The sequence below is a fragment of the Rhinatrema bivittatum genome, chromosome 1, assembly GCF_901001135.1.
Source record: "Rhinatrema bivittatum chromosome 1, aRhiBiv1.1, whole genome shotgun sequence".
NCBI lineage: Eukaryota > Metazoa > Chordata > Amphibia > Gymnophiona > Rhinatrematidae > Rhinatrema > Rhinatrema bivittatum.
Window position 1 is genome coordinate 790416913 of NC_042615.1, and position 19171 is coordinate 790436083.

At 41.2% G+C, this 19171-nt stretch overlaps 1 protein-coding gene across 5 annotated transcripts in view; it reads right to left on the bottom strand.

Annotated features, from left to right (window-relative positions):
* Positions 1-784: 784 nt before the first annotated feature.
* SLC14A1 (solute carrier family 14 member 1 (Kidd blood group)) overlaps positions 785-19171 on the bottom strand; it is a 60694-nt gene continuing 42307 nt past the window's right edge. For all 5 annotated transcript variants that reach the window (XM_029580942.1, XM_029580929.1, XM_029580912.1 and 2 more), the window contains 6 exons: positions 16482-16610; positions 15656-15848; positions 14207-14354; positions 13977-14111; positions 6887-6936; positions 785-1951 (listed from right to left, as the gene is read on the bottom strand). In XM_029580942.1, the coding sequence (XP_029436802.1) occupies positions 1766-1951; positions 6887-6936; positions 13977-14111; positions 14207-14354; positions 15656-15848; positions 16482-16610 (841 nt within the window). In that variant the 3' untranslated portion in view covers positions 785-1765. The remainder of the gene's footprint in view (positions 1952-6886; positions 6937-13976; positions 14112-14206; positions 14355-15655; positions 15849-16481; positions 16611-19171) is intronic.

Here is a 19171-nt window from a genome sequence, read left to right on the forward strand (position 1 = left end):
GACACGTGCTAAGGAAAATACGCGAGTTACATTTCCTCATGTAGGAGCACAAATATGTGTACATATAAAATACATGTGCATGTGCACACACGTCCAGATACCTGCATATACTGGGTGCAAGCGTGCAAGTTTTAAAGTTATCCTCCCTGTGCCTTGAATTAGCAATCATTTGGTGGCTAATTTTGTAGCAGCCCGCATAAAATTAGATTGCAAATATGCACATGAGTTACACCAATTTCCAACATGAACCTACCCATGAAAGTTTGCTTTGAAAATGAATCTATCAAGACTCCACCCACACAAGCACTGTCACCTGCTAACTTGTGCACATACAATTTTCAGTCAAACTTATATGCATACTTTGGAAATGCCAAATATATTCATGGTAAGTGCAAACATCTCACCAACTCCATCCCCATAAACCTCGCCTCTCACTCCGAGGAAACTTATGCACATATGGGGACATATTCGTACAATTTACTAACATATCTGGTGGGCAATGCTATAACAGACCATTTAACCACAGAAACTCTTTTGACGATTGTCATCCCTATCCTTTTGTGCGGGTAGCTGAGCTCAGAATGAGTCCTAGACATGAGAATCTATACTCTAAGCCTCAAATTATTTCAGCATTTTATTTCAGGAATTTAAAGATATAACAGATTCTTTTCTTGTACTGGGGTGGAATTTCTTTAGTTCTCTATTTAATCTGTGCTTTGTAATCCAATGTAGTACTCATACTACTGAGTCCATCTAATGTAACACTATTAAATCTTTTCTTTCATTTTCTTTCGTTTTTTTCCTTCCTTTTTTTTTTTGTGTTTGTTAGGTTTTTTTCATTTTTTTTTAATTTTGTTTAGTGCACACTATTTTGATTTAGTGAGTCCTAGTTGTTAGTGCGCACTAATTGAGTTCTAATAGTGTGCAGTAACCCAAATAATGTGAACTAAATTGAAATAATATACACTAAATGAAAAATTTTAAAAATACAAAATTTCATGAACTGTTTATCATTTCAGTTTAGAAACAAAATGAAATGAAATAGGCAACGTGAGCAACAATATTGCCTTTATCGTTAAAATGACAGCACATCCCTATAACACAAGAACTAGACTTCTGAAGTAAGGCATGCATAAACTATAATTACAAGCAGATATCTTGGATGGAAAGTAAATTACTGCTTAGTTTGAGTATATAACATTTAAACTCCCATTATTTAGTAAATGTCCACCCTCTAGTTTGGCGTTAGTTTTGTGTATAATACGAGGTTGTTTTGCCATTATATTAAAAAAAATAGCAATGTACATATTGTGGCATCAGACTGCCAGGTTTATAAATCAAAGTACAAAAAGTCTTCAGTTTGCTTGGACAGTTTGAAAAGAGTGCATCTTTTGCCCAAGGATTTAGTTTCTTGCACTTTCAGTAAAGGAAAGAAACTGTGTGCAAGCAAAAACAAAAAACGTGTGCAAAAAATATCATTATAGGACTTTTGCCCAAAAGTGATCAATTCAATAATGGGACAAACGTTCTGCAGTGCTTTTTGAGCAAGTTTTTCTTTGCAGAAGGTTGGTTGAATTGTTTTTCCTGTCTGAAATTACATGAAATTCAGTTCTTGGTGCAGAAAGTGTGTTATTTCAAAACTGCAAGCAAACTGACTTGAAGGCTTTTGAGACTTTTGCCGTACATTTTGTTTGCACCTTCAAACTAACGATCTGGTCTAGACTGATGCTAAGACACTCTGTTTTGGAATCTCGACCAATTGCTTTCATATCTCATGCATGTCTCTTTCTTTCTTGTTAGCTTTTTGCAGTGTCAGATAATAATGTCGATTGGCTTCTGGGTAGGTGACCTTACAGAGTGGCAGCTTGTAGATGGCTGGATTATTTGTAGTTATTAGCAAAAAGGTAAGTGCAGACAAGCAGAAAGGCCATGTACATGATGGCAATCCAACCTGAAAACAAGAACACAATAATAATTTAAACACTTTCATGGTAAGTAGTATCATGTTCTTAAGGTCACTTTGTCAAAATGAGAGTCTCTTTGTATATCTATGACCTTTTCTGTGACTTCTAGCTCATATCTGCTCAGTTTATTAATTAAAGTATCTTTTATATTCCTTCAGTTACAGGACATTTAAAACTGAAATCTAAACTCAATTCCAGCAATAGTGGAGTTGTAGTCTAATGATATAGCATCTGACTGGCAATGTACTGAAAGAACACATCCTTGCATCATCTGTTTTGTTTTCTGGAACCAGTAAACTCAGCCAGCAGGATCTAGAGTTTGATGATGAGCTGCCGCAGACAAGCAATTGAAGGGGACAGTTTAATGAAACGGTGTTCATCACAGGAACACTACTTCAAACACAGAAACAGAGAAGATGTGAGCAGAAAAGGACCACTTGGTCCACACGGTTTTGCCCATTTGCTCCTATTCAACAATGCTGTCACAGCTCTTACTCCTTCTGAATTCTTATACTTCCTTTCTCACGCCACTAAGGCCCCTTTGTGTCTATCCCATGCATACTTGAATTCTGCCATTGTTTTGGCTCCCAAAATCTCTGCTGGAAGTCTATCCCAAGTGTATTTTCACACAGTCCTTTTGAGCGTCCTTTCTTTTAGTTTCATAAATATGAAATACGTTCTAAGCTTGGCATATAAAACATTTGACTCTGTAATAGTGCTGTGCCAGGTTTTAGATATTTGACACGGATCCAACATGTTTATGTTGAATTATATGTATCTTTCACTTTCTCTCTCACTCTATTTATATAGACAGAGAGAAAGAGGGAGAGTTTGGATTGTCAGGATGAACATTTCTAGCAACTGGTAGCAGAACCGAGGAGCTGATAGTGGGCTTGATGCTTATAAATGGGGGGGAGGGAGTGTTTCTGATGTCACAGTGAGGGATCTCTCAGGATCCAGTGATCACCGGATGAGCACAGACACTGGTGGATCATTCAAAGGCAGGGGTTCTGGATTCCAGGAAAATTAACTTCATTAAGATGGGGGGAATACCTGAAAGAGTCATTAACTGGGCAGCGTAAACTAGAGGAAGCAGAAAAGCAGTGAGCAAAACTAAAAGGAGGTATTGTAAGGGCAACAAACCTTTATGAAACCTTCATGAAAATAAAGGTAAGAGGAAAAAGAGGCCTCTTTGGTTCTCTAAGGAAGTTGGTAAAAAGGTAGGAGAAAAGTGTTTAGCATTCACAAGCCACAAGATTTTCAAAGAAAGAGGAAGACAGGGGACAATATCTTGTAAAGCTAAGAGAAGCTGGGAAAGTAGCAGAGAGGATTAAGAGGCAAATAGAAGACAAAATAGTTAATATAATAAAGATGGGGGCAAGACTTTTTAAAGATGTGTTAGTAACAAGTAAAAAAATAAATGGAATTGAAAGATTCAAAGGTGAAGGAGGGATATGTAGAAGCTGATGAGGAGAAAGTGGAGTTGCTTAACAAATATTTCTGTCTAGTGTTCATGAAGGGAGGACTTAGAATAGGACTGCAGAAAGCTGCTGCAAACATGAATGGAAGTGAGGTAGACCTCAATCAATGGTTAGAAGAGTGTTCGTGAGCAACAGTAGATGGAGCAGTGGGGCCAGATGGACTACAGCCAAAGATATTAAGGCAATTTAGCGATGCAGTCTATTCTTTTTAATATTTCCTTAGACTCCAAAGGACTGAAGTCAGGAAGATGTGGCTCATCTTCAGAAAAGTGGAAGTAAGGAGGAATCTGAGAACTCCAGGCTGATTAGTCTGACCTCAGGGGTGAGTAAATTAACGGATAATGCAGTTTCTGTAATGCATGGTTTTACTAGAGGTAAGTCTTGTCAACCAAATATAATCAATTTCTTTGACTGGGTAACATGAGAGTTAGATCAAGGGAGAGTGCTAGATGTACTGTACCTGGATTTCAGTAAGACCTATGACACAGTTCCACATAGGCAGCTTACAGACAAACTGACTGACTGGGTTAGAAACCGGTTGACCTGGAGATGGCAAAGGGTAATAGTAACTGGAGTTTACACCAAGGATAGGTGGAATGCCACAGGGATAGGTCCTCAATCTGGTTCTGTTCAACATTTTTTTAGAGATATTGTGGAAGGGCTATCAGGAAAGGTTTGTCTTTCGATGGATAATAACCTGCAACTCTGGAAGATATGGGAAATACGAGGAGGGATCTAGTGAAGCTTAAAGAGTAGAGTCTGGCAGCTAAGATTTAATGCTAAAAAATGGAAGATCATTCATTTAAATTGCGAAAACCCATGGGACTAGTAAAATATAGGGGGTGAATTTCTTCTCTGCATGATTTGGAGATGATCATACCAGAGGATGTTAAAGTGGTAGATAAGGTAATTGCAAAAGCCTGAAGGATGCTTAGGTGTAAAGAGAGAGGAACAGCCAGCAGGAAAAAGAAGGTGATATCAGCTCTGTATAAGTCTCTGGTGAGACCTCATTTGGAGTCCTCAGTGTATACAATTCTGGAAACTGCACCTTCAAAAAGATATTAACCAAATAGATTTGGTCCAGACTGCAGCTACTAAAATGACCAGCAGTCTTCATCATAAATCATGTACCCTGGAGGAAAGGGAGAAATGATAGATACATTTATATACCTCCCAAGGTATCAATGTACAGGAGACAGGCTGCTTTCAATGAAAGGAGGTTGTGGAACGAGGGATCATGGGATGAGGGTAAAAAGGAATAGACTCCTGATTGATTTAAGGAACTATTTCTTTACAGAAAAGGTGGTGGAGATGAAGACGAGGATCTGTGAGGAAAAGGAAAGGAATATAAGGCTGAAGAGCAGATATGGATAGGCAGACTCTAAGGGCCGTATTGGTGTTTATCTGACGTCACATTCTGTGTCTCTGTGTAAATAACAATGCAACCAACTGATTCGCATGGAATCCTTGGGTCTGCAACAAATAATCACAAGAAAGCCACAATCTGCCCTGTTTCAAGTAATGTTTCTGAAAACCAGCTGCAATGGGCTTAAGGGTCACTTACTAGACAACAAGACAGCACTACGTGCCCCTTCATCTAGCAGCTGTATGAGGCCAATTATCAACCTCCCTGCAGAGCTTGCAGGCTCCCTTTGAAAACCCCTTCCCCTGAGAGGTTCCCAGTTACATATGTGCCTGAAAGTTTACTGGTGCAAACTTCCCACTGGGAAGTAGATGTGGAGAGTTAAAAATAGACTCATTCCCTAGTACCCTATCCGGGCCCCTATCTAGTCCCAGCCCTGCCTACAGCTCCATCCCTTTTTGCCTACAGGGGAAAAAAAAAGTTAGTACATGGGTGTCAGGGAGCAATTTTCAAAGAGGCTTTTTTTACCTGCAGAGAATTCCTTTCAAAAATCTCCCCCTCGGAAATCATAAAACAATCTCTTTGTATCTTCAGCCACCAAGCATTAAAACCACTGGTGACAAAGGCCGTGTTTCCCTTGGAAGGTAATGATGGAGTTGGAATAAGAATTTAGTATTGTGGAGCAGCAAATTAATGGAACGGGGAGCAATCTCAGAACAGAGCCGCTGTTGGTAAATAACAGGCTCTCAGCATTTTGAAGGATTGGATTTTATGATGTTTCATTTGCTTTTAAGGTCATCCAGCAAAATCAGTCTGAGCCCACCTGTCACAGAACACAGATGTGCAAGCCAGAAAGCACTGACTCTTGCAAAGCAATCCAAGTCAAGCTTTTTTTTTTTTTTATCAATTAATTGCTCAGTTTCTGTGTTGGTAGGATCCAAATAAAATGCGCCAGATGTGTTTGGCAAGCACTTAGGAGCTCTATGGTAGACTGGGGTAGGAGCAAGAACAGCTGGTTATAATGCGATTTATGAGACGCATAGCACTGTGGCAGAGTCCTTTCCAGATACACCCCTGCTGCAAAGCAGGGGGTGGAATGATTCACAACTAATTTAAAAGGCTTGCTCAAGTTTGAAAACATCGCTTTGCAAGTTTTAGGGTTCTCACATCAGGACGGTGCTGTTGACTTTCTAAATAGCTGTCCTTGCCAGCAAAAAAAAAAATCCATTTTCTCATTTCTCTCCATCCTTGAGAATTGAATTTGGTGGTGGCACAATTTATTTACAAGAACAGCCTTGGACTGATTCCTTTTAAACAGCCCTTGGATTGTGCTGCACGTCATTTATTTAACAATGGGTGATAAATTCATCTGGAGCTAAATTACTCATGCAAAAAGCAATTTATTGCTAGCACTGGCACTATTAACGATGGCTTGACACATTAGTCCCTTCATTTATCAAGGGGTTTGCAGATTTCATGGCTCAATGTTGCTCATCCATGCTGTATTGCAACTTAGATCATCTTTTGATTGTTTTTTTTTTTGTTTTTTAATCAGGCACCAGAAGAGTGCAGTGCATTTGTAAAAGAGCAATGGAATCCTCCTGAAATGAGCGAGATCCTCAGGCCTGAATTAACACCCATGCCTCATAGCCCTGTGCCTAGGGTTGTAAAAATCGAAAGGGGAAGGTAGCAAGGTTTCTACTCCTGCCAGTCTACGGGCTTCTGATCCTGCTGTGGTTCTCCAAACCCTCCTGCCCCCCCCCCCCCCGCCAGATCTCTGGAGCTCTGCTTTGACGAGGTATCTCTGAGTGCACCGAGTTTACATCCCTGGAGCAGAGCTAACTCCTGAGGGCCGGGGGGTGGTGGTGACCGGAGGGAAGGAGAGGTATGGAGGTCCTGGGGGTGCGAGTCGGCATTGGCAAGGACATCAGGGCAGTGACTGGTGACATCTGTCATTGAGATCCTTTGGAAGAGAGTCACTTGGCATAGAACCCTATCATTCTGGACCATAGGAAAAGCGCTGTAATGGCAGAATTACCGTTCTCAGGGTTGGGATAATCAGAAAGATGAATACTTACTACAGACATCATATTGGCAAGGGCAGCCCCCAGATATGCGCAAAACAGTGCTGTGAAAAGAGCAAAGGAACTTAATGAAAAAAAAAAACAAAACACTGGATTTGGATTAGGAATGCCGTAGTAGGGCATTTTTATTCTATTTATTCCAGATCTTCTTATTACTCCTGCACTGAGCACACTTTTTGCTTTAATCGGTAAAAGACTGAGTGCTTCCTTTCCAATCTACATTACAAGGAAAGCTGTATTATTTCCCTGCTATTTTAAAAAGAAAACAAAGCAAAGACTAATAAAATGTTATTGAAGCAGAACATTCTCATAAAATATATTTTTGAAAGTATTTGCAGAATATGTTCTGCTATACCCTCTTTTATTTATCTGATAGCATTTATAGGCCATCTTTCTGAATATCAAGGTGGCTTGCAGCAAATTCATAGTAGCTATAAGCAAACAAATGCAATACATTTACTATTTCCTGAATTAGGGAGCTCAAACAAATTATAAAAATTAAATAAAAAAAAAATCAATAACAACTCTACATTATCCAATCAGCCAGCCCCCAACCCTCCCAATGACAGCCACCCAATACACCAATACACTTCTTGAAATGATGATAGCTTCCAAACAAGTGTTACTGCTTCATAAGAACATTAAGAACATAAGAAATGCCATACTGGGTCAGACCAAGGGTCCATCAAGCCCAGCATCCTGCTTCCAACAGTGGCCAATCCAAGTCATAAGTACCTGGCAAGTACCCAAACAGATAAATTACATGCTACTATTGCTTATTAATTACCATAATAGAAATTTATGGATTTTTCCTCTAGGAACTTATCCAAACCTTTTTTAAACCCAGTTACATTAACTGCTGTAACTACATCCTCTGGCAATGAATTCCAGAGCTTAACTATGCACTGAGTGAAAAATAATTTTCTTCAATTTGTTTTAAATGAGCTACCTACTAACTTCATGGAGTGTCCCCTGGTCCTTGTATTATCTGAGAGAGTAAATAACCAATTTACATTAATTTGTTCAAGTTCTTTCTTGATTTTGTAGACTTCTATCATATCCCCCCTCAGTTGTCTCATCTCCAAACTGAACAGCCCTAACTTCCTTAACCTCATAGAGCAGCTGTTCCATGTCCCTTATCATTTTGGTCACCCTTCTCTGCCCTTTCTCCAGTGTAGCTATATCCTTTTTGAGATGTGGTGACCAGTATTGCACACAGTATTCAAGGAGCGGTCTCACCATGGAGCAATACACCCTCTATTTTATTTGCCATTCTCTGCCTAATAATTTCTAACATTCTGTTCCCTTTTTTTGATCACCACAGCACACTGAGCCAACAATTTCAATGTATTATCCACTATGCCGCCTAGATCTCTTTCCTGGGTGGTAACTCCTAAGATAGAACCTAACATTGTGTAATTACAACAAGGATTATTTTTCCTTAAATGCATCACTTTGCATTTGTCCACATTAAATTTCATCTGCCATTTGGAAGCCCAATCTTCCAGTCTCGCAAAGACCTCCTGCAATTCATCACAATTTGCTTGAGATTGAATTACTCTGCATAATTTTGTGTCATCAGCAAATTTGATCACCTAACTCGTCGTACTCCTTTCCAGATCAATTATAAATATATTAAAAGGCACCGGTCCAAGTACAGATCCCTGAGGCACTCCACTGTTTATTTATTTATTTATTTATTTATTTATTTAGAGTTTTTATATACCGACATTCTCGATATATATATCAAATCAAGTCGGTTTCCATAGAACAAAACTGTCGCCAGTAAGGCATTACATTAAACAATAGACAGAGTATTAAACAGATAACGTGCGGTGTTACATTAAACAATCAACATATTATTGAACAAAAGAACGTAAATCAATAAATATTAAATATATAAATCAATAAATATTAAAATAAATGTGAAAGATATATAAATAGACAGTAAAAATTTGTCAAATAACATGAATGAGATGATAAGATAACTGCAGGTAATAGGTAAGTAAGGTTGAGATGTATCGGTGGGGTATACAGATGACAGTGTTCTATGTTGAAAGACATAACTAAGGGAAAAGCATAAGCTAGTGAGCTAATGCTACAAGAGAGGATCTTTCCTAGCAGGTGAATGGATTGTCCAGATTAAGGTCCTGGGGGTATAAGGTCGTATAATGATTCAAGAGAGGATCTTTCATAGCTGGTGGGTGTACTGATCAGATTAAGGTCCTGAGGGTAAAAGGTCGGTAGTGGGCTTTGAATTGAGCTATTTTGCTCTTTGACCAGTGTCGAAGTGTTCCTGTGATTCTGGAAAGGCTTGCCGGAAGAGCCACGTTTTTAGGTTTTTCTTGAAGGTTAGATGGCAGATTTCAAGTCGAAGATCAGGCGGTAATGAGTTCCAAAGGGTGGGCCCGGCTGTGGAGAGTGCCCATTTGGCTAGCAAAGTTTTAATCGGAGGAGCGTATAAAGAACCTTTATAATTATATCTGATAGGTCTTTTAAAAGTGTGAATGCGGAGTTGCGAGGTAAGATTTAAGTGGGCGCTGCCCATAATATCCTTGTGGATCATTGATAGTGTCTTGAAGGTGATTCTAGCTTTTATGGGAAGCCAGTGGAGGTAGAGCAGAATTAGAGTGATGTGGACTCTTTTGTTGGTGTTGGTGAGTAACCTCGCCGCAGCGTTTTGTACCATCTGTAAGAGTTTTATGGCTGATAATGGAAGACCTAACAGAAGAGAATTGCAGTAGTCTAACTTGGATAGAATTATAGACTGAACTACTAAACGGAAGTCACTGAAGTGAAGGAGTGGTTTCAGATTTTTTAGCATTTGTAGTTTGAAGTAACATTCTTTGGTTGTGTTGTGAATGAAAGATTTAAGGTTGAATAGATTGTCGATGCGCACCCCTAAGTCTCTGACTGACGGTGAGTGGTTGATGGGTGGTATTATGGATTGTGTTGGGTTTTGGACGTTGGAGGTTGTGTGGTTTTCGTCAGGCGAGATGATGAGTATTTCTGTTTTATTTGTGTTTAGTATAAGGTTGAGGCTGGATAGCAGAGAATTGATGGATAGTAAGCAGTTGTTCCAATGAGCCCAGGTTTTTTGCAGTGATTCTGTGATGGGGAGAAGTATCTGAATGTCATCAGCGAAAATGTAGTGCTTTAGCTTGAGGCTGGAGAGTAGGTGGCAGAGCGGAAGCAGGTAAATGTTAAAAAGGGTAGGGGAGAGTGAAGAACCTTGAGGTATTGTTTACCTTTTTCCATTGTGAAAACAGACCATTTAATCCTACTCTCTGTTTCCTGTCTTTTAACCAGCTTGCAATCCACAAAAGGACATCACCTCCTGTCCCATTACTTTTTAGTTTTCTTGGAAGCCTCTCATACGGGACTTTGTCGAACACATTCAGAAAATCCAAATACACCATATCTACTGGTTCACCTTTGTCCACATGTTTATTCACCCCTTCAAAAATATGTAGGAGATTTGTCAGGTAAGACTTCCCTTGGGTAAATCCATGCTGGCTGTGTCCCATTAAAACGTGTCTATCTAAATGTTTTGTGATTTTATTCTTTATAAAAGTTTCCATGATTTTTCCCAGCACTGAAGTCAGGCTCACTGGTCTATAGTTTCCCGGATCACCCCTGGATCCCTTTCTAAATATCGGGGTTACATTGGCCGTCTTCCAATCTTCAGGTATGTCGGACGATTTTAATGCTAGGTTACAAATTATTTCAAATAGGTCTGAAATTTCATTTTTTAGTTCTTTCAGAACCCTGGGGTGAATACATCTGAAAAGCCTCACTTGTATTTTCATGTTAATGAGATGAAACCTTGTTTTTAAATTAATTGCACTGTTTCGGGAGGGACTTCTGAAGACAGAAGGGTGTTTTGTGCTAGGAAATGGCCTTCCAGAAAATTGTCTGCCCACTCTGCGGGGTCAACGTACGTGCGTATGTCCTGTTCGAACATAAGTTCCCCCAGAATGAGCAGGTGCGTTCCCAGGGATGAGGTTGCGAGGGGATTGCACTTGCACCCATACTTTTGTATTTGCAAAAGCATGCATGTAAAATTTCCTGAAAAATGTTCTTGTAATTTAACAGGGGTAACTGCATGGTGGTAGGTTTGATAGGATAATATTCAAAAAGGAAAGTACGCACATAACTTTCTCTTTTGAAAATCGATGTAACCTATTTGCATGTTTACCATCTGATTTATGCGGGCTGTTAACAAAATTTCCCCATAATGTACTTGAAATATGACCTAAATGAAGTTGTTGCTTTTCCTGAGATCTGGAAAAATGCCTCTTTCTCATAAATATGTTTCCTACACTGTGATATCCTTCAGGATTTTGAGGGAGGGCAGTATCACCATCAGTTACAAGAAAAAACTATAGGGTGCATATTCAGTGGCATTTAGCCAGATAACTAGCCAGATAATTTATGAGTTATCTGGCTAGATGCCAACTTTTGAATATTTCCACCATTTATCCAGCTAAAATTTAGGAAGATAATATAGGGCCATTCCAGATTTGTTTCTGGGCAGAGATAAATTAGCCCTATAACTTATCTGGCTAATTCATGTCTGGCTAACTTTAAGATACTTGAGCATATTCAATGGTGCAATTGCACTGCTGAATGTCCTGCCCAAGTAAACCTTATAAGTTTATTTGGATAATAGAAGGACTAGGGGGCACTCCATGAAGTTAGCATGTGGCACATTTAAGACTAATCGGAGAAAATTCTTTTTCACTCAATGCACAATTAAGCTCTGGAATTTGTTGCCAGGGGATGTGGTTAGTGCAGTTAGTGTAGCTGGGTTTAAAAATGGATTGGATAAGTTCTTGGAGGAGAGTCCATTACCTGCTACTAATTAAGTTGACTTAGAAAATAGCCACTGCTATTACTAGCAACGGTAGCATAGGATAGACTTAGTTTTTGGGTACTTACCAGGTTCTTGTGGCCTGGTTTGGCTGATGAGTAAAGATGGCCGGCGCCATCTTTAAAGATGGCGCCGGCCATCCAGTGCTCCTACCATGTGACAGGGGCCGGCCAATGGCACGGATACCCTGTCATATGGTAAGGGCAAAGGGGCATTGGCGCCATTTTTTTTTAGAACAGCTGATGCCTGGGAACGGGAAATCTCTGCCCGAGGCCCCCCTGGATCTCTCCTCTCCCCGAGGCCCCCATGGATCTCTCCCCGAGGCCCCCCGAGGCCCCCCTGGACAACCAGGTAATTTTAAAAGGTTTTGGGGGGGTCAGGAGGGGAGGGTCGATTTAAAGGGTCGGGTGGTTTTTTTTTTTTTTTTAGCAGCGCGGGCCTCCCTAAAAAAAAAGGGTCGGGAGGGTGGGGGAGGCTAAGGGGGGGGGTCGATTTAAAGGGTCGGGTGGTTTTTTTTTTTAATCGGGCCATCGGCGCCGATGGCCCAAAAGCAGGAGATCGTGCTGGGACCCCCCCTCCCACTGGACCACCAGGTAACAACATTTTGGGGGGGGTTCGGGAGGGTGGGGGAGGGTAAGGAATTGGTTTTAAAGGGTCGGGGTGGGTTTAGGGGTTGTTTTGGTGTGCCGGTTTTCCCGCCCTCCCCAAAATAATTCCCGTGCCCTATTTAACGATAGAATACAAATGCCCCTGACGATAAATCGGGGGCATTTGTATTGTATCGTGCACTCTAACAATTTAGGACGATTTTAAAATGATCTGACGATAATTTTAATCGTTCAAAAACGATTCACATCCCTATTGCTTACTACTTTGCCAGCTACCTCCTCACTGATCCTACTACGCCCTACTTAATCCAGCCTGCTCAGTGCCTCAATGCCTATTTAATTGAGTCATCTCGGCTCAATTACCTGGCAACTCTTATCTTGCTGTTATAACTTGCCTAGCTTTGTGGCCTCCAGGCCTCCTGCCTTGCCTAGCCTTTTGACCTCTAAGCCTTCAGCGTTGCCTTGTGGCCTATCCAGGTCTCTCACCTTGCTCTGTAGTCTTTCTTGGTCTCTTGCCTTGCTCTAGGCCTTCTGCCTTGTTTAGCAGCCTCCAGCCTTCTGGCCTTTGGGCCCTCTGCCTCGTGGCCTCCAGACCTTCTGTGTTCTCTTTCCTGTCTTGTCCTTATGTAGTCTTTGTCTGTCCCTGTTCTTATCTAGTCCTTGTCCTGCCTTGCCCAGTTTACTCTTTGTATGTCTCCTAGCCTTGCTTTAGTCTGTATCCAGCCCCAGCCTGTGCTCTGTATCCAACCTCCAGTCTATACTTGAACCCAGCTCCCAGTTAGGGCCTGGTCTCAGCTATCAGTTAGTACCTAGATCCAGCTCGTAAACTGTGCCTGCACCCAGTTCCCAGCTTGTATCTGTCCCCAGCTTTTAGCCTGTGCTTGACCTCAGCTTCCAGCCTGAGCCTGAACCCTGCTTCTAGCCTGTGCCTGCCCTCAGCTTCCAGCCTGTGCCTGACCTCAGCTTCCAGTATGATGCTCTGCTGGAGAGAAGTCCTACCAGCCCACAGAACCCAAGGGCTCAATCTGCAGGAGAAAAGGTTGGTTAGACAGCTGACCAGCCCTAGTCTGTGGAGGTACTCCCCGACTCCAGCCTGCCAGACCATGACAGAATAGGCCATTATATTTTTGAAAATGGATTGCATATTTATATAATTTTTCCCCCAACTAAGTTATGCCTCTGGAATGCCCCTTTTTGCTGCAGCTAAGAGTATGCAGGTAGTGAAAGCACGTGCAATGTTAAGCGGAATCAGCTATTCTATCTGCATAACCCACTACTAAGCCTTTGAAATTTAACCCCTAAGAGTTACATAACGGAGAATGTTTTACCAGGCCATAACAACACTCCGTCTGTGCATTGTGAGTCATAGGTCACAGTCTGGTGCACAAAATTATTCTCTTGTTGTCTATTGTCATGAGCATGCCTCTGCTTCTTTTGTTATCCTACCATCCCCATCCATCAGCTAGCCCAATGAGAACAAAGCCACTAAGCCATTCGGACTGTTCATAGCACAGCCTCTCTGTTTAAAAGTAATATGGACATGGAAGAATATTTTAGGTTTTTTAATCCTGCATTTTTAGTTTAATAGGATGTAGATACATACCACAAGCAACAGCCAGCAAATGACTCTGCCAAGTGAGTGCATAGAACATTCCTCCTACAGCAATGCACGCAAGCACAGAATTGTATCCCCAGAGACCAAAGTAGATATTCTTAAAAGGCACTGCTATGCTCAGTCCTGGAAGGCAAGCAAAATGAAGGAAAATATGTTACTCTTATGGGAATGCATTGCATTTGCTTCTGTTGTAGGCAAGCCTGGCAATCACTGCATACCTGCCAACATGCCCACTGTTGATCCAATGGCACCATGCAAACAAATGACTGGTGAAGATATGAACAATGCAAACAGGAAAAGGCCACCAGTCCAGGCGTTATCGCAGCCGTATACCTGGCCAACTCCAACTGGAATTGATTTTAACAACTGCAAGTGCAAACAAAAAAACAGAGGAACAAAAGTTATTTATGAATTGTAGCTAAATATACTGTGCTCCAAGTAGAGAGAGGCCACCAATCCGAATAGCAAAAGATAGTAAATACAGTAAATGCAAACTATGGGGTGGATTTTAAAAGGGTTACGCGCGTATATTACACGCGTAACCCCGAAAACCCACTCCTGCGTGCGTCGAGCCTATTTTGCATAGGCCCGGCAATGCGAGCAAGCCCCGGGACACGTGTAAGTCCCGGGGCTTGAAAAAATGGGCAGGGCGTGGGCACTCCACTGCCACTGGGCCGGGGTGAAGGCGTAAATAAAAAAATAAAGGTGGGGGGTGGAATTTAGGTAGGGCTGGGGGCGGGTTAGATAGGGCAAGGGAGGGGAAGGTGGGGGGGGGGGGGGGCGGAAGGCACATGTTATAAAATCGGACGTAGATTTGTGCGCGCCCGCGAGTAGGTACGACTATCTGGCCCATTGCCTCAGGTAAAAAAACTTGGATTATAAGCCCTCTGGGGATAGGGAAATACCTACAGTACCTGAATGTAAACCAATGTGATATCTCAGATCAAATGTCAGTATATAAAAATAATAAATAAATAAATAAAATTATGTTTGCACAACATTTTTCTGACTTGCATATGGAGGAAATGCTCAGTGTGTTCATATCTAATTCATCTACACTGGTTTATTTATTTACGCCCATTTAATAAAATGAATAATCATTGCATATATTCTTAAAACCAGATGTATCTGAGGGTCCTGAGAACCAGATTTGGGAAACACAAGTGCACATTAATAACAGAAATCTATTAAAGCAGTGGTTCCCAACCCTGTCCAGGGGACCCCCACAGCCGGTCAGGTGTTCAGGATATCCGCAATGAATATGCATGAGAGAGAATTTGCATGCACTGTCTCCATTATATGCAAATTTTCACTCATGCATATTCATTGCGGATATCCTGAAAATCTGACTGGCTGGGGGGTCCCCAGGACAGGGTTGGGAACCACTGTGTTAAAGTACAATTTAGAATGCAAGTGTCCTGCAGTAGAATGCAAGTGTCCTACAGTCAGTAAAACACTGACTGTAACTAAAATTGTATATTCATGAACAACATTGTCTCTTTTTATTGAAACATAGAAGATCTTGACAGAAATCTACTGTGTCACAAATCTTACTTAATCTGAGGTCTTCTCCCTCTCTCCACCAAGAAGGTGTGTGTTGTACCTGAGCCAGCATGAAATCGATAAAAGAGAGCTTTGTCTCTTTATCGAGAAGGTAAATGACGTACCAGTGGCACTTCCAGTTTAGACCAAGTAATATTTGGAGTTGCTGAGATGGGTTCAATGAAGACTGTGGGGAAGAAAAGATTGTAGTGCCCAGTTGCAGCCATATGTAGGCATACGGCAATGTTGAAAGGTAGCGTGAAAACTGGGAGATCCCATTTGCTGAATATGGAAGCCAATGCACTTGATAGAACTGGACTGGAAAAAGAAAAAGTGAAAAATTCTGAATACCTTATAGAATTTACCACTGGGAAGCATCCACTCCTGTGATATTTGAATGCAATTCTAAGATCTGACTGTAAAGCGGCAAGGCCTTTCTCTGTGTGAGTCTTCAGTAAGCGGGCCACCTGCAACACCATCGTTCATTTGGGGAACAGCTAAATCGTGTATGTTTTAAAAATAAAACCCCACATGGTAACTTTCAAAGAGATTTATCTGGGTAACTAAGTAGTTACCTAGCTAAATTATCCTGGAGGAAAACTGTCCCCAACAGTACGTAAAAGCTGTATGCATGCCATGCACACCCTTTCACTTGGATTAAAAGAGGCATTCCCGGGTAGTCAGGGGAGTGTAAGAGCAATGTGTGTACACTTGAATTTTCAAATGCCTGCCTGGTGTTTTTCCCCCATTCCACCATCTGCAGAAATAGCAGGTGCAAGGTATGCAGGGCACCTTGTACCCACATACCTTGCAGACAATTTTCAAAGGGAATGTTCGTGGGCCCAAAAGTAGTTGGCTAATCAATTGCCCCGCCCCCTCCCCTCCCCCAAACAGTTTCACAACTGTAAAGCACATAGGAAAGGTTATGTTTACAAAGAAGCTGTGACGTACCATGTCATGGACATGATGGCAACAGGAAGCAGAAGCCACCAGTACCAGTCCCCCTTATCTGAGAAGACAGCCATAAGCAGACCTACTAGGATCCCATTGTAGCCATGAAGTCCTGCTGCTATGGCTGACCTGTGTGAGAAAAAAATAAGGTGGCATTTACTGCTTCGAAGATACATTATTTCTTCATTAATTCAATGGGATGGAATTAATTTATTGAGGGTTTTCCCACTCAGAGACATCCCTTGACAAATCAGGGTCTCTATTTCGTGTTCATGTAACACGCCCCCCCTCCCCCCCATTCGTTCAGTTCTAGCAAATCAATACTGTTGGTGCTAAAATGCTGCATTTAGAAGTGTCGTACTTTCAGGGACGATAATCTGGAAATGACAATCATTTTGCAAAGAGAATCGTGGAAATGTTCTCTCATCATACTACAGGTTGATGGGCATATAAACATTTTTGTCTATGGTTGCCAACAGGTTCCGGATTTTCAGAGGTAAAACCTGTCCTGAAAATCTGGTTCCAGTTGGCAACACTAATTTTGTGTCTTGATGCAGAGAAATCTGCCCTCTCTCACAGAAGGGCATTGGAATAGTGAAGGGCATCAACATCTTACTTCCAGTTCAACACACACAAGTGGTTTCTTGTACATATATAAAAGTTAGATTAAAAGTGCCAGCATGTATTAGGAACAAAAATAAGAAAATATGACTACATCATAATTAGGGGTTCTGATTTTAGGTGTTAACTGATAAACCCCAATAAAACACCCCTGATGCAAAAAAAAAAAAAAAAAAAGTGTTTATTCAACACCACTTCCCCTAGTACAGTCTTGCCCCTCCTTTGCCTACCGTGGATCCTCTATTTTACTTTTGTGTCTGTTCCATGCTAACGAGGCCTCAGCTGCAAAAATGTATTTATTAATTTAATTCATATAAACCATTTTATTTTCTGCAATTTCCATATTGTTCAATGTGGATTACAGTAAAAACATACATAATAAAACATAAATAAGATGCATACAACTTTAATCAACAGTAAAATATAACACTATCATATTGTATTTGATTCAACTGGTAAAGGTACCCAGCAACAGTATCGGTGTCGTGAAAACACAGATAAACACTGGTTTTTGGTAACTTCCCCCCCAAATCCCCTAATTAGCTGGAAAATAAACACCTAACTTTACAATTTATAGACACCTAAAATCAGAAGCCCTATTCATAGTTAATCTTAAGGAGCTGAACCAAGTTGGAGGCTCTAATGATATATTCCAGGTACAGAAGCTCATAGAAATGTGATAATACAGTACCATGGTCATAAGTATGTCAGGAATAAGGAAGTGAATTGCAGAATCTTGTGTTAAATTTAGATTTGACTGTAGATTGCTAGAACCCTTTCACAGTGGACAGTGTATGCGATTTTAATTTTCAAATTGTATTCATATTTGCATGCATTATAAAGCCCAGTATAACAACAGTAAAAATAACATAGGGGAAAATAATTAGCTTTTGTTTTAAATATAGAAATTTAGGAAGTAAGGGTTAGAAAAATGTGAGTCAAAAAAAGACTTAGGTGCCCAGATACAGAGCAACAACAAAAGCCAATGTACAAAATTGCAAACTTTTTTTTTTAATTCAGATGGGTTTTTGAACGAAGTTTTGTGAAATGTCTACACGCATGCAAAAAACGCACGTGTGGGTGTTGAACATGAAATTCTTCACCAAAACTCCTTTTACAAAATCATTTCGCAACACAGTGCATAGTCTGCTACGAGGGAAAGTTTATTGAAATTGCCCAGTAATAAGCTGTTGCCATGCAAACCATGTAAAGCAGCTCATTAACTGGGTAATTTTGCAAAACCTGTCCTGCAAAAAAAGTTTCGTGGGCCTTTCACAAGCAAACCCCCCTCCCCCCGAAAAAAAACCCCAAACATACAAAACAAACTGCACTTCAAAGAAATAAAATAACTTTTTGCACCCAGCCCAGGGGAGCCCTGCCTCATGTGAATTGGTGCACATGTTTAAAGGGGATGCACAACCTATCATGCCCCCTCCCTGCCTCCTATAGCAACAAGTCTCTGGGGGTGCTAATGTCCCCTCCCCCACACCCCAATTATCTCATGGGAAAGCAAACTTACAAAGGTGCAGAGCTGTTAATCTCAGCCTCTTAAGCCCTATCTCCTTGACCCCCTCCAAATGGGTGATAGTCCTCTTGGGTGCTCCAGTCCTTTCAACCCTGTTTAGCACTGCAAACATTGCTCCATAGTTGGAGGGATCTTCTGGGGGCAGACACAATGCCCCATTGGCATCATTTTCCAAAATGCGTGCAATCCATCGCCTCTCTTCCAACCCACCCATAGTAACAACTTCCTGGTGGTGCTAGCGGCTCTCTCCCCACCCTGAGCTGCAGGGCTTGTTAGGTCCTGCCCCATAGGCACTGCCCCCCCCTCTAAAAGAGTGACAGTCATACTTGGGGGCCCCTGTCCCCTCTTAATTTCCCCATGCTTGCCCCAAAGCTAGGGGTCCTCTGAGGGCAGGCGTGATGCCCACCTGTTCCTACCTTACTGATGCCATTTTGCCAGCTGACTGGTAACCCCAATGAATGCACTCCTTTGTGACAAAAGTACGTGAAGTAGAGGAAACTCATTTGTATGATACTCGCCCTTTAGGAATTTATATAATAGCATT